The sequence below is a fragment of the Athene noctua genome, chromosome 13 (genome assembly GCF_965140245.1).
Source record: "Athene noctua chromosome 13, bAthNoc1.hap1.1, whole genome shotgun sequence".
Taxonomy (NCBI): Eukaryota; Metazoa; Chordata; class Aves; order Strigiformes; family Strigidae; genus Athene; species Athene noctua.
In genome coordinates this window covers 12,790,361-12,815,344 of record NC_134049.1, presented here as the reverse complement: position 1 = coordinate 12,815,344, position 24,984 = coordinate 12,790,361, and the positions used below count along the sequence as shown (strand labels likewise).

At 53.8% G+C, this 24,984-nt stretch overlaps 1 protein-coding gene across 2 annotated transcripts in view; it reads left to right on the top strand.

The window, feature by feature from the left end:
* Positions 1-8,693: 8,693 nt before the first annotated feature.
* The window catches only part of PCSK6 (proprotein convertase subtilisin/kexin type 6), a 37,424-nt gene continuing 21,133 nt past the window's right edge, over positions 8,694-24,984 (top strand). The window contains exons 1-6 of one of the 2 annotated variants that reach the window (XM_074916956.1): positions 8,694-8,918; positions 15,575-15,679; positions 20,065-20,175; positions 20,824-20,967; positions 21,555-21,631; positions 22,331-22,419. In XM_074916956.1, coding sequence (XP_074773057.1) covers positions 8,694-8,918; positions 15,575-15,679; positions 20,065-20,175; positions 20,824-20,967; positions 21,555-21,631; positions 22,331-22,419 — 751 coding nt within the window. Of the gene's footprint in view, positions 8,919-15,574; positions 15,680-19,905; positions 20,176-20,823; positions 20,968-21,554; positions 21,632-22,330; positions 22,420-24,984 lie in introns of those variants that run through there. The other variant, XM_074916957.1, reaches the window with a different exon arrangement.

The window sequence follows — 24,984 nt, the reverse complement described above, 5'->3', positions numbered from 1 at the left end:
ACAGTCTGAGAATCTGGCGGGGGGGGGGAGAGAGGAGGTGTTTCTTTCCCCTGGTTAACAACCGAGGCTGATCTGCAGGACCTGCTTAATCAGATATCACTTAAAACCAGGTTGATTTCTGCCTAATTGGTCAGTAATAAGCATTTAATTGGCAAAGCTGCAACAAAGCTGCCGCCCCCCTTTCCCAGAGCCATTAGCAGCATCTATTTTAACACTCAGAGCCTGGCTGGGATTCAATAAACGTTTTTTGGTTTTTTTCTCCTCCATTTAAAAACATTAATGTGTGTTCAAAATTCAGCTGGACATCTCACTTGGGTTTGAAGTATAATTATGTGTGATGAGGACTAATAAGCAGCTTTCAAAACGAGACCGGGTTTAGCGTCTCTCCCGCTGTCTCCTGTGGGGAAACTGATATTCCCCACCAGTGGCTGATGCTGATTTTTATGGGACTAATCCAGACACAACCAGGGCTCCATAAAACTCCACTTTGCCTTTGACTGCCTTTTTTTTTAAGGGACTTTTTCCACCTGGGATGGGTTTTTATTGCTGTGGAGTTTTGTTTCTTGCAGGATTTCCCCCCTCCATGGGTCTCGGGGTGCCTTTGCAGGGTGCAAGTAGTGATTTGCTGAAAATAGGTGGGTTTGTCCCCGATTTTCCAGCCTTTTTGGGAAAGAAAATAAACATTGTAGTTTTTTTGAATGTACAGAAGAGAAACTTGGAATTCTCAGCCCCAGGCTGACCCCAAGACTTGGGACCTTGGCACTGGTTCAAAGCCCAGCTGCAGGTTGAAGCAGATGCGTCCCCGGCACAGATGGTGGTTGATGGTCGATGGTTGATGGTTTAACTGGTGTCGAGGTCGGCTCTGCTTTAGCACCAGCGCCTGCCTAGGTGGAGCTGCTTCTCTTCAGCATCTCATCTGGCCAGAAAACACTGGATCTGCTCTGATCGCCCAAATACCGCCTGGCTGCAGCTTCTGAGCAGAGCTCAGGCAAAAGAAAACCCACCCAAGCTGTGGGTTTATGTTTGTTTTCCACGCTCCCCCTTTCAAATACCATGCCAAAGGTAAGCTCTCTTGGAGATTAGGCTTTGGCAAGGCCTGTTACACTGCCAAAACCACCAGGAACGCCCTTGGTGAGCCCCAAGCACGCCCTACTGCTGGATAGGGGGTGAGTCCCGGCCTCGGCTTGCCAGGGGACGCGGGGACATGTGTGACACTAACCCGCAGGACGCCCTCTTCTCTGCAAAAAGCTGTCCCTTTGCAAGGGAGAAGTAGCAGGACCCCTCCACACCCCCCTGGGGATGCTCCTGCAGCTGCTTCCCATCGGGCTCTGAAACCGCAAATTCCCAGCTGGGGCCAAAATGCCCCCAAAAGTTGAGATGGTGAAACAGAAAAACTCCTCCTGGCCCCCTCCTGCCCTAGCACTGCCAGGATCGGCTCCGGGGGTTGGCAGGGGGCGTTTAATGGCCACAAGCCAAAAGCTGTGGGGGAAACACCTCAGATTGGGAGTGCTTGGTGCTTGTGCAGCTTCCCTGCATTTATTTCCGAGGTATTCTGCAGCGATTAAAGAGCTGCAGGTAAAGAGCCAAACCCCAGAGCCTGGCAAAGGTGCCAGCCGCTCTGCAGCCGGACAGGCCCAGCCACTGACTCCGGGCTGACCATGTTACAGCCCTAAATAGCTGCTTTTCGGGGACAGGTGGGTCACAGCAAACTTTATTTTTCTGGAAACAGCAAGCACATTGTGCAGGGAAGGCTTTCCAAGGATGCTCCCCACGCCCTTTTCAGGAAATACCACGCAGTTCTCCTTCGTGCCATGCCAATTTTTTTTTTTTTTTTTTTTAATTGGCATAAATGATAGCCTCGTCAGGGACACGCCATATTTTCCCTGGGCTGTCGGATTTTATTTTGAAATTGCTGCTGGTTTGATCTTTGCATCTCTCCACCCCCAGGCTCGTCTCTCTCCCTGCATGTTCCTGCTCCCAGAGTTCACTTGGCGCAACAGGATTTGCTGGGGAGCAAAAATACAGTGGGGGGTCTCATCCTGTGCTGGTCACAGCCAGGTCCTTGGGAACATCACCCGACCTGGGGATGAAGTAAGGGAAGTAAGTCAATTTGACGAACCCATCACAGCCCAATGACCCCCAGCCCCTGCAAGACTCCAATTATTGAGCCAAATTTCAGCCCTGGAGCTGCCATCCTAACAGAAACAGTCGTGCTTCCTTTGCGGGGAACCCGAAATATCCTCCCCCCCGCACGGTGACGACATGGCCCCGAGGAGGCACTGGCGTAACCGGCTTTTCCAAGACCTGTTATTCCAGGGGTGGAGTTGGGTTGGCCCAGGTTTATTACAAGCTCCCTCTTGGCTCAAATGCTTTTCCCAGGTACGGTGCTCTCGGATGGAGCAGGATGGCGGCAGGGACCAGGAGAGGATTCCTACCCATGTGCCGGCAGTGTTGTGTGGGATGGGTGCCAACAGGACTCATCCTCAGGATCCCCTCCCTGTTCCAGCACCCTCTCCTTGGGGATAAGCCCTCCTGCATACCAGGATCCCAAAACACAGTAGGCAGGGAGGGGATTTGGAACCACAACAGCCCCTGATGCAGCTCACAGGGATGCAGCAGGAGCTGGAGCATCTCCCCATCCCACCACCCCTTGCTTAGGCTTTTCTTTCCTTGCCCTAATTTCCAAAATAACAATAAACCCCAAAACTATTTGAGATGGGGTTTGTTCCTTTTTAATTCAAGACCAAGCACACAGGCAATTTTTTTTAAAACTTTTTTATTTCCACAACCCCCACCCCACCCCCCGTGAATGTCTGTGCTGGGCCCAGCAGTCCCCAGAATGTCCTTTTGTTGCTGATCTTCAATTGTTTCTAAACATCTAGATCCATCTTTTAGATATTTTTACAGGCCCGAGTCCATCATGGGCCCTTTCTTTTTATTTTTTTATTACTAGTATTTTTACTGGGATGACATTTTGACTAGTCTGGGAAATCTTCTTGCCCACTACCCTGGTTCCTGACAATCAAGATTTAATCTTTACAGAGAGGAAGAATGTATTGGATAGAAAAAAAAAAAAAAATCTAGTTTTCTCTGAAATTGCAGAAAAGCAGAGCAGAAGAAGCCTGCGGGAAATCTTCAACCCAACCTGGAGCAGCGCAGCGACTGCGCAAGTCCTGACCGTTGCCGGACAGATGTTGGTGTAATTACAGCGAAAACCGGCCGGTGCTGGGGATGCTCTGCTCTCCATACCCTGAGTGTATCATTGCAGTCAGGCCGCTTCTCTAATCTCCATTTTAAATCCTTTTTGCTGCTTGGAGGGATGCTGGATGGTAGAAAACCATTAGCACATCCGTTCTTGGTCATTCCCATGGTTTTGAACCCTTCCACACAGGCAGGAGTCCTTTTTTCTCCATAATTCTGCCCATTTCTCAGTGAGAAGTGTCAGGGATCAGAAATGGCTAAAATGAGTGTTTCAGACACTTTGAAATGAGTTTCCCCATGCCTGGGTTGTTGTGGGCAGGGCTGGCCACCAGCACAGAGCTGCCACTCATCCCCCACCTCCCTGGACCTTCCTCCACCACATCCCCTCCTTCCTCTCCAACACATTTGACGTCACCTCTTTGGTCTGAAAACAATTTAATCCAGATTTAGGAAGGGAAGGAAAAAGGCAGGGGCAACGTTTTTCCATCAAGCATGAATCTCCTGGGAATTCACTCGGAGCTTCCTGGCTGCAAAGCAGGTGGCTGCTGAGCAGTGGCAGTAGCAGTGGCACTGCCAGCACCCATGTGCTGCTGTGACACATCAGCCACGGGGGTGCCACTCCACGGTGGCTCCAAATCTTATTTTCCACTGGTGAGCTTCACAAGCAGATCACTCATGTGAAGGATTTTACCATTAATACAACCAAAACCAAACCACCTGATCGCTAGTGAGTCTGGGGTTAACACCTAAAAGGACAAGCGGAGAAAAAAAGAGATTGTTTGAGAGACATGAATGTAAATGCGAAAATACTGATTTCTCCTTCAGATTTATGATTTCCTGGATGGGACTGATGAGCCCCGTTCTTTGACATCACCACCACCGCTGTGTGTGCCGGGAGCGAGCCAGGGAGGCTGCGGGAGGATGCTGGAGGCATCGGGCTGCCAGACTGGTTTAAAGGCTGGTGTTAATGAACTGATGTTAATGGGCTGGTGTTAATGGGCACCATGATGGTGAGAAATCAGAATAGGCAGCACTGGAGTCAGGGCCAGAGTTGGATTTTCCATGTAGGCTTTCACTGGAGAGCGAAGAGTCAAGCTGCAGAGTAACTCCCCAGTGCAGACAAGATTGTGAACCACATCGCTTTAATTATGCCAGCACAAATTCCACTCATTTGGTTAAGCCTGGGAGCTACAGAAAGAGCTATTTCCAGGTGTGCTGGTTTAATTACTGCATGCCCTTTGTTAATGATCACTTGCAACTGCGTGGCCGGCGCTTGCTGGGCTCTCTGGCCGTGGCAGGTCTGCAGCCACCAGCGTTGTGATGGCCCCACTCATGCCTCTGCACGTCCCTGGGACATGCACACGGGCTCCGCTCTGGTCAGATAAATGGGTTTTAACCTGATTTTTGCTGTAATCTCTGTGTCGACAGGCCCTCATCACGCAAACAATAAAACCCAGCTCCCACAGCCGGGGCCCTGCGGCGTGTCACCAGGCAGCTCCCACTGGCTACGCTGGGGGTCTGGCTGGCCCATGCCCCCGAGCCGAGCAGCCACCCCGTCCCAGCACAGCACCCCAGGGGCACCTCTGGGCCACGTGTGTTTGCAAAACAGTTTTTGTTTGCTTAACTTCTTGCACTTCAGCACGCAGAGGCACAGCTCCCACTGCCCCGCTCCCTCTGCCTGTCCCGCAGCCACAGGCAGGGATGGGGTGATAGTCCCTCTGCCCGGGGCGGGAAGCCCAGGCCCAGCCCTGCCAACCCACCCCTGCAAAAAATAGCAGCTTTCGGGTGCTTTATTTGCACTTTCCTTTTCTGAACTTGCCTTAAAAAGATGCAGAAGGGCTTGGTTTTCAAAGAAACAGCATTTAAATGACGTTCTCCCCTGCTCGTCCAGCTCTTGGCTGTAGTCTCGTTGCTGTATGAAGCAACGAGCGTGCGTGGTACGTGGTGGGATTTTAACTGTAATTCATGGACAGATATAAAAATGCCAGGATTATTATAAATTTTATTTGGCAGGGTTTGAACGTTACTGGTTCAGCAGCGCCTCTTTCCATGCTGTCTTTGCAGTGGCTTCTGTTTAACTGCTTGGCTCACAAAATTTATTGCGTCGCCAGTGTCTCACAGTAATTCTCCAGGTTTTCACATAATCCCAGGAAAAGAGTTAAAACGGAGCCTCTACCTTAGTCTATGTTCATTACAAAGCACATGGGGGCAAAGTCTGGTTTTCCTGACACCCCTGGTAAATCCCACAGGCTCAGCCAGGAAAATTGCCATCCAGGACATGAGGGAATCCACTCTGAGTTTTGAAATCATGCCAGAGGGAGAGAGGGCAGGAGGAGTGTGCGGCGTGGGGGGCACCAACACATGGGTCCCTGCTGGCAGCCAGTGCTCAGACAAGGCTCCTACCCCCCTCACCTGCTACTACAGGCTGAGCTGGGCACCGCTGGACCCACGACGGGTGCACAAGGTGTTACCGGTACTGATAATTGATAATTATCCCCCGGGGTTAAACATAGGGAGTTGCAGTCAATGGCCTCGGGTTGGAAGGTTTGGGAGGCAGGATGCTGCTGGGTTTTGTTGCCCATGGGGCGCTTGCAGCAGGATGTAGAGTGCTCCCGGGCATGGATTTGGCCTGGCTGTCCTAGGATTTGCCCCTTTTTCACCCCATAATACAGAGGCGATGCCGCTTTGCATCCCCACCCCCCCCCCCAACAGCTCCTTTCCCATCTTCACTCTCTTTGACATCAGAAGGCTTTAACCACCATCGAACCCTAAAACCTCCCTGCTGCTGCCAGAGCCCATTCCTCCTTCTCTCCTCCCCCTAGCGATATCTCTTCCCTCTTTTGCAGCCCCTGCCGACAGTGGGCAGCCCCCACCGACAGTGGGCAGCCCCCACAAACCTTCCCTGGCAGAGCAAGGCAGATGTTGCGAGATCAAAGGGATGGGCTTTGTTTCATCTGTTCTCACCCTTCCTCTGGCTCTGCCCTGCTGCATCTCTCACATGCAGCACCCACCAGCCCTGCTCATCCATCTCACACACCTTAACCAACGGGAAACTTGAGGAAAAGCCCATAAACCAGATGGGAAACAAGGACTGGATTTGCAGAGTGCTTGTACTAATGGAAACCATCCTTCATTGCTTCATCAGAAGAATGGCCCTGCACAAACCCATTGCTTCTGCCCGGGCAGCACATGGGGCAGCCCTGCGAGGATGCACGGGATGAGGAGCCCTGACACGAGCATGTGGCTCCAGCATCCCCACATGCCGTGACTGATATCCACAGTGATTTCCACGGGCAACAGCTTATGGCAGGTGCAGAGAGTTGCCAAACTCTCCTTTGTGGCAACAAATTGTCCCATCCCTGGTGCCCTCTGTTTGTGCACAGAAACCCTCCAAATCCCCATTTTATTGATATTTCTAATTGCACAGGATGAGCCTGCTGCTGGCATGGCGGCTCACCTCCGTCTGCTCCTCTCCGTGTCTTTGCTGCCTGCAGATGGACCAGACCCAGCCCAGTGCAGGAGCTGCTGAAGGATTTTGGCCTTGTCTGATGCAGAACAGGCTCCCCATAAATTTCCCTTGGTTTAATCTCACCATTGAGCTGGGGGGGCTTCCCTGTTAACTCGGGTTGTCACTAACTCTCTTACCCGTTGGCAGGGCCAGTACAAACCAATGGTGATGAGACTGTGATTTTCCCCTACAACTTGAGCAATGGGATGCAGTATGTGCTCAGTGCCCCCCTCTATCCACCCTGTGCCCTTTCCCTGCTGCTGGCATCGCTTTACAGATGCCCCCTCACCCGGGGGCTGCACCTAGGTGGGTTTTGCAAAGCTGTTTGGGGCTTGGGAAGGTGTTTGCCTTCAGACAGACAGGGCTGGGGGCAGCTGCAAGGGCATCTTGTAAGAGTTTTAGTTGGTGGTTGGGGCTTGTGCCCCAAATACCCTTCAAATCTCTTCAGGGCCTGGAAAATAGATGACACCCACTCCAGGAATCACAGCCACCCCGAGGCCGTCCCAGCCCGAGCCTGTGGTTGCAGCTGCAGCGCCTGGCAAGGCTCATCGCCTCATCGCTGGGGCCCTGCAAGCCCCGGGGGCTGCACAGGGGCATTTCTGAAGCTCTGATGTGATGCAAGTGAAGCTCTGATGTGATGTGAGTTAAACACTGCTTCGTTCTGGGCCGTTGTCAGCTTTCTGCCGGCCTCTGCCTGTGCTGGCAGGGAGGGCTGTGGAACAGAGCATCATTGACCCACTCTTGAGCCTGTCCTTTGTATCCACCGCCGCCTTCTCCCTAACAAAGCCTGTTTTCTAATATCCCACGAGCTTTCTGCCATCCTCCCAGTGGCATCTGTGGGAGGCAAAGACAGTGCTCCAGCTCTTCTGCCCATGCCCACGGCTCCCCATGGTGCCCCCCTCGTGCCCACCGTGGCCAGGTTTCACCCCAAGAGTCCTGGCCCTTCTCCTCTGAGCCCCAGGGGATGTGGCTGTCATTGGCCCAGGGGTGCAGGGGGATGCCCAGGGTGTGAGACCAGTTGGGAGGGGGGGGTACAGGGGAGATGCCCAGGGGATATGGGGGGCAGTGCTGGAGGGATGCAGGTGGGAGATGCTGGTGGGAGTAGTGCAGAGGGATGGGGAGATGCCTGGGGGGATGTAGGGGGAAAGGCAGAGGGATGCAGGCAGGATGCCGAGGGGTCAGTGCCAGAGGGGTTGCAGTGGTAGGGGGGTTCAGGTTGGCTGCCCGCGGGGTGCACAGGGCTATGCAGGGAGTGGAGCTGGGGGATGCACGAGGGGTTGGCTGAAGTGATGTAGGGGGGATGTGGGGAGATCTGTCCGGTAGGGGGGGGCGGGTCAGGGGACTACTGGAGTGAGGCAGAGCTGGGAGGATACATGAGGAGCTGCTTTGGGAGGTGCAGGGGAGATGTGCGGGCAGAAAAGACAATGCAGGGGGGTGCAGGGGGAAACCCGGAGGGCAGCCCGGGGACATGCAGGGGGGGTGTCTGGGGATCGGCACTGGGACCTGCAGGGGGATGCAGGGGGGTACAGGGGGTTGTCTGGAGACATGCCGGGGGGGGCTGCAGGGGGACGCAGGAGGTTGTCCAGGGACGTGCAGGGTGTTGTCCGGGGAGCTGCACGCAGGGGGGGGCTGCACGCAGGGGGGGCTGCGGAGGTGTGCAGGGGGGGTTTCCGGGGGACAGTCCTGGGCACGCAGGAGGGGGCTGGAGGGGTCTCAGGGAGTCTGAGGGGGTTGGAGGAGTCGCAGGGGGGTGCCAGCGGCGGGCAGGGGGGGCAGGGGGAGTGCGTGTGCCCGGCAGTCACCCCGTCCCCAGGACGCCCGTTTTCCCGGCGCTACCGCACGGCCGGGCCCTCCCCCACTACACCCCCACCCCCCCACCATCCACCCCCCCTCTCGGAGCATCCCCCCGCCCCCGCCGGGCTCCGGGGCCGCTTTAAAAGGCGCAGCTCCCCGCTCCGCCCAGCTCGGCACCGCGGAGCGCACCATGCCCGCCGCAGCCGGCCCCGGCCCGGGGAGCGCGGCCGCCCCGCCGCCCCCCGCCCGCCTCTGCCTGCTGGTCCTGGCGCTGCCGCTGGCGCTGGGCGGGCGGGGGGCCGCCGCCGAGCCCTCCCGCACCGTCTATACCAACCACTGGGCCGTGCGGGTACGGGGGGGGCCCGCCGAGGCCGCCCGCCTCGCCGCTGCCTACGGGTACATCAGCCTGGGGCAGGTAAGGGGGAAGCGGGGGTGGGGGCAGGTGTGGGGGGACCGGGAGTGGGGGTTGTAAGGAGAGGGGGGGCTTGCACCACGGTCTCGGAGCTGTCGAGGGTCCGGGGAGCTGTCGGGGGTCCCTGCAGGGAGACTTGAACCGGGAGTCTGCGGCGGGGGGTTGAGGGGGTGTCCCGGGAACGGAGAGGCGCCGGGGGTCCCGGGGAGCTGCCGGGGGGGGGGGGGGTGTGCCGGAATCGGAGAGGCGCCCGGAGTCCCGGGGAGGTGCTGGGGGGGTTCCGACAACGGGGAGCTGCCGGGGGACTCTCACTGTGAGTCTCGGCACCGGGAAGCTGCCAGGGGGCGTCCCGGTGAGCTGCCGGGGGTGCCGGCAGCGGGAGCCTGTGGGGGATCCCGGGAGCGGGGAGCTGCCCGGGGGTCTTGCACCGTGAGTCTCAGCACCGGGGAACTGCCGGGGGTCTCGCACTGTGGGTCCCGGCTTCGGGAGGCTGCGGGGGGGGTCCCGCGGAGGTGCCGGGTCTCCCGGGAGCGGGGTGATGCCGGGGTTCCCAGGACCGGGCGATGGGCCCCCCCAGCCCCCCGCAGCGGTCGGGATGAGGATGATGCAGCGATGCTGGCGGAGCGCTTTGGCCCGGGGGGGGCGGCCGGGCAGCCCCGGCGCCGTTCCCTCCCGGTCTCCTCGGGGTGTCCTCACCCCGCGCACCCCGCTCCCACACCGACCGGGGCGTTGCACAAGTTCCTTCCATCCCGGAAAGTTACATTTATGGATTTAACGAACTTGGGACTCACTGGCCGGGGTTTATCGGAGATTTTGGGAACACGAAGAACTTTTGCTTTCAATCCCCCCGCAGCACACGAATGGCTTAAAGGCGACTTTCAGCACGGCAGCTCTTTTTCCTCTCAATTTCTTCATCCTCTCTGTAAATCCAAATGTGGGCTGGTGTCCTCGGAGTTTCCTCCGGAGTCTATCGCCTCCCGTGCCGCCCGGCTGCTCAGCGCTTTTCTGGCTGGGTGGCACTTCAGGTTGTCTTCCTGCCCAAGGTACCTCCTGGACTATAAATTATAACCTTCCTTTATATCCCAACCCTGCTTTTAAGTATAATTAAAGTCACGGGGTGCTGCATAAACAAATCGTCGCGGAGGGGGGAGGCTGAATCGGGGGCACTGTCTCCTGCACCGGTGTCCGTGACCTCCCGTGGGGGATAACCCCCCACGTCCCACCCTCTGTCTCCTACCTGCCGTGCTCGGCTTTCGTCCCACCAAGGGGAAAATCACTTATATTATTCCCATGCCTCTCTCACGGGGCTGGGTGAACAGAGTTGTGCAACCCAAAGGGCTTTTCGGTGTTTGTCCCTGTTCAGCCAGAGAATATCTTGATCGAGCTTCCCACTCTCCCGATTTGCATCAGCCTAACGTCAGCTCCTGGTTCGGGCTTTTGCTCCCTTCCCTGTGGAGCATCTGCTTCCCCACCAGCATCCCGGCTTTCCCGAGCTCACCTCCACGACGCTGAGGCATTTGGCCCATGGGCACAACATGGCCCCCCCAAAGCATCCATCCCTTCCCCCCAAGCCCTTTCCCGGGGCAGCCGGGCGCAGGCTGGAGAACAGGGGAAATATTTCTGTGGTTGCATCAGGGTGTTCCTGGCTCCCGCCTTTCCCGCGGATGCTGGGAGCTCATGCACCGTTGGGGCTTCCCCAGCTGCTCACAACGCCCTGCCTTCAGCTCTCCCGTTCCTCCGAGCCCCTCAGGCTTTTCCCACGGGAGCTCATCCACAGCCAAACCCTGAGGAACCGCTTTCCCTGTGTGTGTGTGCTCGTGGGTGATGTTCGTTGAGTTGTGCTTGGGGTTCATGGTGTGCCGGGGCCTGGGTGTCCCCAGCTTCCCCTGCTGCATCCTCTGCTTGTGGAGCTGCTGGGGATGGCACTGTCCCCGCTGAGATGTGCCCTCCCGGGGGGCCTGATCCTGCATAAAACCTGCCGGAAAAGCCTGCGAGGGCACATCACCCTGCCCTGGGGAGATGATCAGGTGGAGGCAGGTAGTGGAGTCCAGCATGGCAAGGGAGGAGGAGGAGGGCTGACTGTCATGGAGTGACCCAGCTGGGTGCCGGGAAGGCTCGGCCAGCCCTGCGTTGGTGGCTGGTAACCTCTTTTCCTCCGAGATGCAACCTCAGAGTCTCCTGGCATGCTGCTGGCTGGGAAGGGCATCGCTGGGCTTTGCACACACAGGTGTCTGCCCCGTGCCCCAGCTGTGCCCGTGCCCAACCTGTGCACAAAACACCCTTAAACCCTTCTGGGTCATGGCAGAGTGACATTTCCCTTGGGAAACGATTTGCATCAACTTCCATTTAAGTGGAGCAAACAACTAAACAAAAGGAAAAGCTTTTACACCCCCAAACGCCTGCTCATTCCTCCCCTCTTTGTTCGGGTCTTTGTTCATGGCGCTGTGCCGGGGCGAGCCAGGACAGGCTCTGGCTGAGGGCGCTGCGAGGGCTGTGCGGTGCCGGTGCCCCAGTAGTGCCTCTGCCGCTCTCCCGGGGGTGGTGATGAGCCTATTCCTATCCCAGTAACAGGATTGATAAGAATTTTTCCTTATGCAGTGTCCAACGCTGTAAGTTTTTGGAGGGCTTGCGGTCCTTAGTGGTCACACCTGCAGTGCAGGAGGTGGACAAGATTAATTTTGGGCTGGAATTGGAGCTTTTTTAGATTCCTGTCATCTGGGGGATGCTGGAGCAATGGTGTCCTCACAGCCCTAGGCTCAGTCCTTACAGGGCTGAATCTGGCTGTGACCATCCCAGAATGACATTCCTGATGGCAGGAGCTCAGCAGCTGGAGTCCTCTCCGTGTCCCCAGTGGGGATGGGTGGTGTCCCCAGGAGAGGAGCAAGCATGGCCTCCCCACGTGGATCTGTCCTCCTGGAGCACACCAGTGCCAATGCAGCTATTTCGCAGATATGGGCTGGTTTGGGCAAGATGCTGGAGGACTTTGCTGTGATGGGGAGGGAGGGAAGAAACAGGCTCAGCAGTGCCCTGACTGCCTCTAGTCTGCCCTCAGTGGTGTCCAGCTCCCAAAAAGCTCTTCTTTGCCATGTCTCATTAGCTACAAGTGACCTCGAACCTGCTCGAAATACTAATGGCTATTAATGAAGCAGGGCAGGCACTGGGCTCGTCTCTGCCTGGCAGTGCCTTGGGAGAGCCGGGTGCTGCTGCAGGAGCATCTCCTGGGTGCTTCTCCCTGCCCCAGTGGCAACTTGTGGGGGGCTTGCAGGTGACACCAGGATTTGGGGAAGAAGGGGAAAAGGGGAATGTGAAAGGAGATCAGGATGTGGCCAAACCCCTTGCAACTATACCTCTTTTTTAATGCTGTTAAGGACCATATTTGTAGAGTAATTCCTGTTGGCAGGGAACTCTGGAGGTCTCTGGTCCAACCCCCCAATTAACTTTGAGGCTAAATTAGGCTGTGAAGAGCCTCAGCTGGGTGAGATTCAAAACTCTCCAAGGATAGAGATCCCAGGCCCATGAGTCATCACCCTACACAAAAAATTACTCTTTTTATACCCAGTTAGGATTTCTTCCCTTACAACTTCTTGCTTCTCATCCTTCTGCCACGCATCTTCACATCTCTCTGACTGCCTGGATCCCATAGGGGCCAGGAGTAGATCCTTCAGCTTCAAACTCTTTACCATTTGGTTGGATGACATTGGCAAGTGTGTGGGTTTTTTGTGTTTGTTTGTTGTTTTTTTTTTAAAGCAGAGCCACTGATACCCTCGGCATAGTGCCGGTGGCATTGCAGGGTGCAAAATGTGTTCATGTTGCTTCTGGTTTGCTCCACCTGCAGCCCAGCTGAGCTGGGCAGCACCAGCCAGGGCTTCCTCTGCCTCGATTAACAGCGGGGAAGAAAACCATCTCATTTTTGTTGAGGTACAAATTTAAGTTGCCTCAAAATATCTCACGTTCCCTCTGAAACTTCAGACCCAAACTGCGAATCAATTGGTAAAATTAAAATCAACCCTTGTGGGGTCGATCTCCCCTGCACGTTCTTGGCATAAATTAGATGTCTAAAAAGTCAAGGTTGATAGTTGTAACCACGCTGGGGAGGGAAGGAGTGTGTCTGGAACTGCTCGGTGTGGTCTCCTGGGCTTCGGGTGGGTGGGCTTTGTAACCACAGTTGGTGGCAACCTGGACTACCTCCTCTGTGGCGGAGCTGGGACCTTTCAGCGTGGGCAGCTGTCTTCTGGCTGGTCAGGAGCTGATGGGCACGATTCCTTGTCGATGTAGCCAGGAAGGATCAGCCCTTGGTAAAGTCCTGCTGCGTGCCTCTTGGGTGTTCCGCTGGGTTTTCCAGTGTTGCCGTCGCTGTGGCCGTGGGGCTGTGGCCTTGCTGGTGCTGTACGCAGGAGAAAACCCAACTCTTTTGGTTTTGGTTGCACTGCAGAGCCCACACTAGCTGACCAACATCAAGGAAGAGAACAAATACTTTTCCATTTAAAAAAAATGGCACTTAAAAATTTTTCTCCTTAGAATGGCTTAGGTGGAAGGGGGCCTCTGGAGGTCACTGGGTCCAACCTCTGCTCAGAGTGGAGCTGGCTTTCAAGTTAGCCCCAACATGAGATGGTTTTCCTTTTTTTTTTTTTCCTTCCATAAATTCCAGGAGGATAAAGAACCGGGGGTACAGAGTGGTTTTCCTGCCACTCTGGCCACTTATCCCCAGAGCCTGGGATGGGGTCATCTCCCTACCCATCCTTTTTCATTGTGTGGTACTTTCACATTTATTTCTGAAAAGCCCTGTGCCTGCTCTGGTTGGGAACAGAAGCACTTCTTCAGCTGATGCTTGTTTATAGAGCATGATCCTGTTACGAGGAGTGCCAGAGGGACTGGAGATGAGAATAAACTGAATATTATAAACCTGAAACTGCAGGCTGAGCCAATGGATGCAGAGCTGACCTGCCCAGTCTGTGGGATCAGGATTTCCAGACAGTGAACAAGAGGCAGGGTGGCCTCACGCAAGGTTTCCCTAAAATACCGGATGGTTGGAGCATCCTCTTTCCATATCCTAAGTACAAGTGGATTTGAGGAATAAATGCCAATTTTATTCCTAAAGCCAAATGCAGATTGCAATGAGAAACTGCTCTGCCTGTAGATGTTAAAGAAAATGCCCAGCTATGCTCTCATGCAAAGAAAAAAGTGGTAGGGGGTGGGAGGGAGGGTTTAAATGAACTTGAGTGGAAACAAATAACAGAAATCACACTAACAGCAGTAAAGTCAGTGCAATGACATTCTGGCATAAAAGACAGAGCAAAACTAATTAAATATTTAATGCTCGTAAGAGGCACTGGCACATCTCAAGGTATTAAGTGTGAATAAAGATGCAAGTAGTTGTCATCATCTGCTTCAGCATCTGGTCCAGACAAACCTGTTTGCTCCCCGCTGTCCTGTTGGAGCCAATCCTGGGCTGGCCTCAGGGATGTCATCCTGGTCCCTGGATCACACGTGGTCTCAGGGACATCACCCTGGCTCATGGGTTGCAGATGGGGGCTCGTAGCGTGGCTCACCCTGATCCTGTGAGCCAGGCACAGGGACTGCTGCTGGGTCCCTGCAGCATCCAGCTCCTGGCCATGGGACAGGTTTTTTGGGGGGATAAAAACCAACTGCAGGGAAAAGGGAATTTACAGCGGAGTCTAAATTTGTACTGAAGTTGTGTGACCTGGGAGCTGCATGCCAGTGAGTGCAGCTCTTGGGTCATTCCCATTCCTATGGCTTTGAATCCCTGTGGGATGCTCATCACATGGTGCCTGGCTGAGATCACCGGGCTCGTTGCATAGCCCCGGGACTTTATCCATGCTTTTGGGATGGAAAAAGAGGAGCTGTGGTGTCTCCGGGATGAGAGGGCTGGAGGCAGTGCAGCCACCCTGGGGCTTGGCAGGATGGTGTGGCTGGCACAGTGTTTTCCCACAAATGCAAGATGTTTCAGCTCCATGCAAAGGAAAAAAGGGCAAAAACTTGTAAAAGGGGAGTGTGGGGTTTCTCCAAGCTGAAGGAGCTGGTGGGGCTCCCAGGCTGCACTTACTGCTGGGGAGGGACTCTAGGCTGGGGCATGTGTTATACAACCCTTGGGACGAATGGTTGGTTTGCTTGGAGATATTTTTTTGACTCCTGCTGCTGCTGTTGCTGACTCCAGGCTAAACATTTATATCCCGTGGTTCCCAGGAGCATCCCAGGGCTAGCAGGGATCGGGTTCACCTCTTCTTATGGGGCTGTTCTTGCTGTGAGGGCGAAGCCGGAGCGTCGGGTGGGGAAAGGCCGCACGATGAGACACAGCTCCCCCGGCTCCATCGCAGCTGCTGAGCTCATTTTTAGCTCATCATTTCTGCTTGGGAGCTGATGGAAGACAGTTTGAAAAGATGCATTTAATGGGTGAAAATTCATAAAAATATTTTCCAGGCTCTGTTGTGGCAGTGCAGCATCTGGCCACCAGCACTGTTTGCCATGGCGGTGACACTGGGATTAGTGCCAGCATCCTGCATCTCCTCCTTGAAGGGGTTTGTGGTGCCAGGCACAGCTGCACCGATGCATGAAGGGATGCTGCCAGCACTAAAATGGGGAGCAACCATGGGAAAACTTAATTTAAAAAAAAAAACAACAAACCCCTCTCTTTTTTGCAGATCGGGAGCTTGGAAAACTACTACCACTTTCACCACAGCAGGACGTTTAAGCGCTCGACGCTGAGCAGCCGGGGCCCGCACAACTTCCTCCGCATGGACCCCAAGGTATGGGGCCAGGCAGCCTGGGGTCCCCCAGCCTCCGTGGGGGCTGGTGGGATAGGGGTCCCCGCTTTCCCCAGAGAAGCCTCTTAGCTTTATCTGCGTTATAGTGTGAGCCCAAGCATCTTGCGACGACATGTTATCTTTGAACCGCAGCCCTGTGCATGCACGGGGTGACTCACTGGACATGGGTACGTCGATCGGTGGTGAAAAATACTTAGAAGTGACTAAATGCTAACATCTGCCTGAAAGTTGTAAGGAAAAAAAAAGGGGGGAAAAAGTCTTTCCAGGATAGAAAGGCTGTTGCATGCTCAGGGTGTTGATCCAGTTGCCACAACACTTGCTGCCTCAATGGTTGCTATGTGTGAAATCCTTGGCAATAGCTCTGCATTGCCTTTTCCTAGAGCAAGCATCCAAAGGGATTTTCAGCACAGCTGAACTGAGGAAAGTAATGGGGAGGCGGGGGGCGAAGGCAAGGAGCGACAGGCAGGGCCTGGGTGAGCTGGGCTTGTGGTGGTGGGGAAGAGCTGCAGCTCTCTTTCGGCTTTTCTGCTTCCTCAGCTCCACCCGGTGCCTGAACCCTGCGAGATGCTCCTTCTGCAGAGCAGGAGAAGCGTTAATGTGTGGGTGGGGAGGGTCTGAGTTTTGGGGAGAAATAAATGCAGAAAAAAGCCATTGCAGTGAAAAACCCATGCTGCAGCGAGCTGCTAGTGCTTGCACCAGTGCCTGGCCACCCTTGGGGTGCTCCCGGCCTCCCTTGGGATGCTCTTCCCTGAGACATTTCCAGCCCACTCAGCACAACACATCCCACCCGCCTCTCTCCAGACCCACACAGCCACCCTGCTCTCCCCAGCCAGCCGGCTTTCCGAGAGATTTGTTGTTAAATATTTGGACAGGGTCTGTAGCCCATTTCTGAGTGTGTTGCCGGCAGGGAAAACCTCAGCAAGGGGAGTTTTGGTGCCCCTGGAAGTGTGCTGAACTCTAATTAAAGCTGTTCACCCTTGGGGAGGTGCACAGGCATCCCAGCAAATGATGAATTCAGCTCTGCAGTTGAAATACCTCCATTTAAATGAGTCTAGTTGTAATGCAAACCAGATCAATTGACTTTTAGTCTTATTAACATTTACCTTACCTTGCTCTATGGACTGCAAGCTACAGCAATTAGCTCCTGTTCTCTTAATCCTTCCTTATCACTCCGAGTTCAAGACCTCTTGGCAGGTGCTGTTTCTCCCCATCTCCCATGCACATTTGCAAATCGTTTTGGGAATGTCTTGGCATTTGGATGGCACCGGCTTAGCATGCACAATGCAGGAAAACATCACCTCGAGGCACAAGGAAACACTAGCTGGAATAGGGAAGATGGAAACAAATCTTGCAGAAATCCCGAAGAACCAGCAAATCCAATCCAATCATTTGCAGATGTTGGGTGGTTCCTGCCTTCCAGGGGCTATTGTTTCCAGTTCGGGTTTGCTCTGCCCTGGGGGTTGGTGGCACAAGGGGCCAGGTCCTGGCAAGAGGACCATGGCCAAGCCCTCCATCCCCAGGACGTGGGTGGCTGGGGACAGGGAGACCAGTGTCCTGGTCCCCGTGGGACCATGCTGCTGCCGAGTTCCCCTCTTGCCCCAGGAGATCCCTGCGGCTGGTGACTGCTCTGTTTGGGCCTGATATAAGTCAAGCAACATGGCAGGTGATGGAAAGGGTGGAGAGATGTAGCAAATTCAGCAATTTTGGGGTCAGGTCGTGGTGGTGAGAGTAAGAGTCGTGCAGGGGCACTGGGACGCAGAGTGGGGTCACACCATGCTGTGCCACCCCTCTCACAGGCTCCACTTACAGCTCTTGTCACCATAAACTTCTGCTCGCTGGGATGCTCCTGTTGGTCCTCGCAGTGTTTGAGCCTTCAGCCTCACTGCTTCAGTCTCTTAATCCTCACCAGAGGATGTCACAGCCTCAGTCCCTGTGTCTCTGGCCACGCAGCATAGCAAAATCAACCCTACTGAAATTATTTCTTCTGTGTTTTATGGCAAACACATGCTGGAGCCATCTTGTTTGTCCTGGATCTCTGCTTTAATTCCTGTACATCCGCTGGAGTAAGTCAAGCTATTGCTTTTCTGGAGCTGCAAAGGGAGTTGAATCTTCGCCTGTGCTGGTGGTTGTGCTTGGTGGAGCTACCCGGGTGGCTGGATCCGGGCATCACCCACTGAAAATCTCAGAGTAAGGGGGAAATCAAACCTGCCCCTCAGTTTCCAGCAGGGTGAAGGGTTTGGCCTGGTGATACGTGTGTCTCCTTGCAGGGTCATTTGGTGCCACTCAGGGTCACCTCATTATTGCTAACTAGGATTTGCAGGGATGGAGCTGAGACCCCCCAGGCTCAGGACTGTGTTGTAACAGTTCGGCCTTTTCTAGTAGCAAAAAGATTTGTTGTTGTTGTTGTTTTTTAAATTTCCGAGAAGCTTTTCCCCCACCCTGGATGAGTGATGGAAGTCGATCCAAGTTTCACAAGTTGTGGGAGCATTACAGGGATGCCCCAGGCTCCTTCCTGCTTGCCCGTTGTCTTCCCACACCAGCCACATCGATTTAGCAAACCCCCCTGGAAATCGATGCCGTTAAACTGCTGATTTCTCTGTGTCCACACAAGAGTTCTCCATTGACTCCGGGCTGGCAGTGCTGGGGTTGATCGGGAGCATGTTTAAAGTGAAGATGTCCCTGCAAGGCAGCACAGCTCCTGGCAAAAGCCCGTGAAATCCCACATCTTCCCATCCTTCCTGCATCCAGCAAAGCTGCAGGGAAGAGCGATAGCTGTGGCTCGGGCAGTGAGACCCATGGTAACACTGACGAGGAATTCTGCTTTAAGGGGAAAAGTTGCGTATTCTGGCCATATCCTCTAACGTATTTTTTTTTATTAACTAGACCATTAAGTTGTATGTTTGCTTCCAATGCTTAAATCCATCCTCGTATAAGCAAAGCAGCATGCTGTTGTCGGCCAAGGCAGCGTGGAAACTCAATTTTTCTATGAAATATATATTTTTTTCCTTTCAACAGTTTTTTTCTTTAAAATATATATGTTTAAAAACAAAGCTCTAGGCTGGAAACTGTCAGGTTTCTGATATGCACAGCTCCCCATCCACCTCCATCCAAGTCAGGGAGCTATAAACCATGCAAGAAGAACTCGGTTCAGCTGACAGTTTCACATAAATGAGCCCAACAAAAACTTGCATTTTGGATTTTTATTCTTTTTGTTACAGACTCAGTCACAAGAGTAGAGACAACCCCATGAGCAGCTCTGCTGTTCCCAAAAGACCCTGAGCCATTGGGAAGAAAGTGTCTGGTGAGGAGGGATGTGCTGCAGAGCCCGCTCAGCTGGTCAGCCGGTGCCTTCCTTCTCCTCCCAGCATGAGCACGCATAAAGATTTGGCCTATAAATTATTTTTACAACCTATTTTCAATAAACCTGGGTTTCACCTCCATGCTGAAGGCAGGAGAGCCCCTTTTGTGGGCAATATAGGGTCTGGGGGGGGAAAACGCTTCCCAGGGACGGGATGTGGCTGCTCCCAAACTGACACCTTAGGCAGCTCCTGCTGCAGTGGTGTGGGCAAACACTGGCATTTCGTTTCCCAATCCCGGCCTTTTCTGGTTCATTTCCCGTTTGATCTCTTTGCGTGTCATGCCCCACTGAAAAGCAAACAAATGTCAGAGAGGTCGGCCCCGAGGCCACCTTGCCCACAGCCAGTACCAAAACATCTCTCTGGAGCCAGCCACGTCCCCCGAGACCTGCCACGGCCCTGTGCGGTCTTTCCATAGTTTTGGGAAATGTGTATTGCACTTGGTTAAAGCCCCCAATTTTATTATTTTATCAGGAGGAGAGGAGCTCGAAGGATGAGCAGCCCTGGAACCACGTGATAAAGTCTCAAGGCTGAGCTGCTGCTGCTGCCTTCTGGCCGGCAGGGAAGGATAAGCCCCAAAATTAAGCCAAGCACCTGAGTCTTCTCCAACACTTTGACTAAACACAGAAATATGTGGCTCGCCTCCAGCGAGACTTCAGCGCGTGCTTCAGTGCTTCGCTAAGCCAGGGGGGTTTAGGCACGCGTTTAGAGGCAACGTTATTTATGCTCAAGTGTTTTGCTGGACCGGGAGAGGAATCTGGTCCCTGGCTCAGAGACCACAAAGAGCTGAACTCGCCTGTCTGTCTGTCCATCCATCCTTTCTCCCCCCAAACGGAGCTGCTATCTCCGCAGCAGCTCTGGCAGAGGAAATAGGGGTTTGCCAGAGTGTGGGGTGATGCTGGGATGTGTCCAGGCTGTGGTTGCACTGTTTCTGCATCCTTCATCCCATTTCAGTGGGTGATGCCAATCTTTGTGCCTACGGGCAATGCTGACCCACGGCTCTGCTTGCAGGTGGACTGGCTGCAGCAGCAGGAGGTGAAGCGGCGGGTGAAGAGGCAGGTCCGAGGCGAGCCACATGCCCTGCCCTTCAACGACCCGGTGTGGCCCAACATGTGGTACCTGGTGGGTATCTCCCCACCACCACCCCACAAGGAGCCTACTGCCTTACTGTGGGGTTAATTTATTTTTAATCAAATGCATCATCGGTCTTTGTTCAGCCCGGCCAGTAATGAAACACCTCAATATCAGCAAATGTGCTTGGCAGCAGGATTTTTAAATTGTAAATTAGTACATGGGAGAGTCTAGTTTGAAGTGTTGCACCATCATTAGCAGCCCCTTGTTAATGGTCTGTGCAGCGAAGGCTTGGGAGCAGCATGGCTGCAGCACTGATGCATTTTACCCATCCAAAAGCTGCAACCATCTATTTACAATATCATTTTTTCTCCTGACTGCCTCATTGATCTGTATTTGACAGGGAAATTCATTGAAAATTAAGCGCAGAAAGGAAATGAGCACTTCAAAACTGAAGAGCCCGCAGTATTTGAAATGGAAGAGGAAAAGAATAATAGGGAGAGAGCATTGCCTGGATTAACTGCTGCTGGATGGCTTTGATCAGTGGAGTAAAGTTATAACAAATCTAGGAGTTATATGACAGGGCGTGGGATGTAAATATATTTTCAGCTTGATTAAATGGGCTCCCAGCCTGGCTGCTCACTTAGATGGGCTGAAATGGGGTTGCAGCCCTTTTGCAGCTGTGTTTCCCCCTCGTAGCACTGCGGTGATAAAAGCAGTCGCTGCAGGTCAGAGATGAATGTCCTGGCAGCCTGGCAGAGGGGCTACACCGGCAAAAACGTGGTGGTCACCATCCTCGATGACGGCATAGAGAGGAACCACCCCGACCTCCTGCAAAATTACGTGAGCTGGGGACTGGATGGGCTGGGGATGGACGGGCTGGGACTGGTCCTCATGGTGAATTATGATTTATGAAGAATTTCAGTGTAGAAACACAGTTTAAGTCTGTGCATTGGCAGATTAGAAGAAAAGGAATTTTTTTAAAATGCTCAGGATGTTTTTAAGAAGGAAACAAAGTTTTTAGACAAGAGAGTTTGGGGGAAACTCCCTTTCTGCAGCTGCCTGGGAAGTGGCCACCTCCCTCTAGCTCACCAGGGCAGAGCCAAAAACCTGCATGAACCCGCTCAGCCCCAGCTCAAACCTGACGGCCAGAGTGGGGAGGGGGGAGGACCCAGCAGGATTTGGGGTTCGAAGGAGTTGTCCCTGAGGTAGTGGGATGTTTCCCCTGGGAAACATGCAGGGCTGTAGTCTTGAACTATACATCCTGAGCAGATAATTAGAAAATAAGGGGAAAATGGCATTTTCTGCTCGGCTTGGTTCTGTCGGCCACTGTGTCAGCTGCAGCTGAAGCAGGACTGCGCCGCTGCCGAGGCAGCTTTGTCCCACACTGTGCTGGTAAATCGAATCTAATGGTGGCAATATGTTTTCAGGACCCTCTTGCAAGCTACGACGTCAACGGGAATGACCACGACCCGACTCCGCGCTACGATGCCAGCAATGAGAATAAGTACGTGGTGCTAATTGCCGTGGAGCCGGTGTCTGCGTGGCTGGGGTGTGTGGGGGTCCCTGGGGCTGGGTGTCCCCCCTGGGGTGCAGAGGATGCAGTGTTATGGGCTTTGCACAGAATCATTGCATTTAATACCAATCCAGCCTGTGGCAACCACGCTAATTGCTAACAAAGCATCAAGCCATCGAATAGAGGCACAGGGTGGGGAGTTCCTTGCAGCGGTCAGGGATTAAACCACGTGAGTCGAGCTGGGTGGTTTAGATGGCAAAACTTGGACGTACTTTCTGGGCTTCAGTTAAGGAGAGATGGGCACATGGTGGCACCTGTGGAAAGGAAATGGGTATGCAAAGAGCAAATTGCATTTAGGTGCAAAAAGCAGAGATCAAATTGCACCTAGGTGCTAGATGCAAAGAGCAAATTACATTTAGGTACTAAATGCAAAGGGCAAGTTGTATCATGGTGCAAAAAGCAACAAGCAAATTGCACCTAGGTGCAAAAATGCGAACAGCAAATTGCTTTCTGCATTAGTTTCCTGTGTCCCCCAGCCCTTGCTGTGGGTTTTGGATAAGAGCTCTCCAGCTCTTGGGGCACTTTCTTCCACCGCTCCAGCCTCAGGGCCAGTTTCTGGGTGCTGGGTAGCTGGGGGGGGATCCTTTGCTACAGGACATCAGCTCACAGGGCGGGGGGTTCTCTTTGCAGGCATGGCACTCGCTGCGCGGGGGAAGTGGCGGCGGCGGCAAACAACTCATACTGCATCGTGGGCATCGCCTACAACGCGCGCATCGGAGGTGAGGCTGGCGCCTGCCTGCGGCTCCCCTGCCCTTCGCTGTCCCCCTGAGGGACCGCAGCCACCCTGGTCATGCCGCTGGGCTCCCGGGGTGAGTGGGTGGTGGGGTGCTGTTCCCCCAGATATTGCCAGGAAAAAGTCTTCTCCTTGGTGCCCTGGCTGCAGGGAGCCCTGAGGGAGCCTGGAGGAGGGTGGGTGACATGGGGTGCAGGGGACTCCTGCTTCATATATTTTGGGGTGGAAGCATGCTGCTGGGGCTGCATCCTCACCGTGAGGATGTGTGTGGATAGAAGATACGGTAGTTTCATCCCAAGAAGTTCACAGCTGCTCTCAGGGGTCTGACCTTCTTGGGGTGGCTGCATTTGCTATGGTTGGTGGCGCCGGTTTAGCTTCAGAGCTGAAATTGCTCACTTGTGAGGTTAACATCTGCAGGTGAGCTGCCTGGGGGGGGACCTGGGCGGATCCACAAAATATCCTTGTGCGGAAAGCACCAAGGAGATGGGGGGCTGGGGCTGTGCGGGGTGGGAGGATCTTTGCCCAGTCCCTCAAATAACATGGTGCGCGGGAAGCAAAGGAATCTTTATCACCAAATGGGAGCCTGATGGTAATTAGTATCACAGAGCTCATTTGCATTAGCCTAGCTGGTTTTGGAGCCTGGGTTGAGCCGGGGCTGGTCTGGCCAGCCCAGTCTGGTATAGCAGCTGCTGGGGAGATGGGGGTGTTGGGGAGGGTGGGAGCGTGGTGTCCCGTCTGCATGGCTGGTGAGATCATGTAGGGGACAAACCACCTGGAGCCAGGCCCTCACCCGGGTTTTTAGCCCCATCCCTGGCAGGGCTGGATGAGGAGAGGGGCTTTTGCTGCAACCCCTTCCTACCACCCCACGCTGGGAGACCTCACTGTCAACCACCCATGGATGGATTCTGGGCTTAATTCCTTCTCTCAGCATGTTCATCCTGGCCATGCAAGAAGCAGCTTTCATTAGGGTTGTGTCTGCAGGGAGTCTTGCTCCTGGCCAAGCACCATCAGCAGTTCTCTGTGTTGGAAAAATCCCCCAAGGGAAAAAATAACCCTGGGGAGGGTGAATGGGGGAGTGGCAGGGGCTGTAAAGGCTGTGGCACTTCCCTCCATCCCCTCCCATCCTCTGGTGCAAGTGGGGTAGCTTCATGCTTCTTAGAGACTTCTTGCCTCTAAAAACCCATCTCCAAGCACACACCAAGCAGCAGCAGAGCAAGGCAAAGCTCTCTACAGGGTTTAAGGCAGTTTTGCACCCTACAGGATCAGGCCATTGCCTTCATGTTCCTTTTCAAGCCCATTTCTCTGCAGAAGCCATGGAGACGAGTTTACTTGTTGACTTTATAACGACCTATGGGTCTCATTTTAATTTGCTTCCTTTAACAAGTGCCTTGCCTTGGGGGTGTGCTGGGGAGGTGTTGAGTGAGACAAGGCACCTGGCAGAGGGCTGGGGGGCCGTGGGCTTCCCACAATGTGAACAGGCAAAGGGGAAAAATAAAGTCTGTAGCCATATCAAGTTTGGGATTGTGGAGGAAAATACGCTATAGCTGCAGTGAGAGTGATTTTAGATGGATTACGCAAATAAAGCAGCGATTAATGAGCATGAGTTGTTGGGGAAGCCTATTTGTCACACTCTGAGAGCTACCATCTAATTTTACCAGCTGCTCTTCAGCGCTCTTGCGTTGCTTTTCATTTGCTCTGGGCAAAATACATTGCTTCTCAAGAAACAAAAAGGGCTCCTGCCATTCCTCCTCCTCCTTTCCCCTCTCCTCAAACACCCACTTTGGAGGCCGGTATTGCTCCCTGTGTGGCAAAGAGCTCATTTATTTTGCAGCATCCTTCCCCACTCCCTCCTGCCCCCCATTATTTAACCAGGGGGTTCCCACATCGTAAGTGGTTTTCTCTGGGCTGGTTTTGAGTTGGCTTTGGGCTGGTTTTGAGTTGGCTTTGGGCTGGTTTTGAGTTGGCTTTGGGCTGACTCTGGGTTAGCTTTGAGCTGTCTTTGGGCTGCTTTGGGCCAACTTTGGGCTGACTTTAAGCTAAATTTAGGTTGGCTTTGGGTTGACTTTGAGCTAACTTTGGGCTGACTTTGGGCTCATCGATGAACATGCCAACATTTAGCAAGCACAAAAAAACATCTCTCAGCTGGTTTTGCTTGCGGCACTGCAACCAAGTGCAACTCAGACACCGGGCTCAGCTTCTTGCCCCTTCGTACACAGCAAAGAGAGGAAGTTTTTGTGAGCTGCTCTGCTCCCTCATTTTATGTTTCTAAGCTTATTTTTGGCTTGTAGGGGACAGTGTCAAAAAGAGATATTTGAGTTGACTGGTGTCCAGAGCACAGCTGCAGCTGTAAGGACATCTGCCTGCATTTGTTTGCTTAAAGAAAAAATACTTGTGGAAGGGGAAATGCATTTTTATAAATCAGACTCTTCCTGGCTGGCAAAATATGGTGCTGAAATTTCCAGCATCTCTTTTCCTGCAGAGGCTGTTTCTGGGCAGCCCTTTGGGGTGCCTGGCACCCTCTGCCCTCTGTGCAGAGGGGGCAATCCAGCAG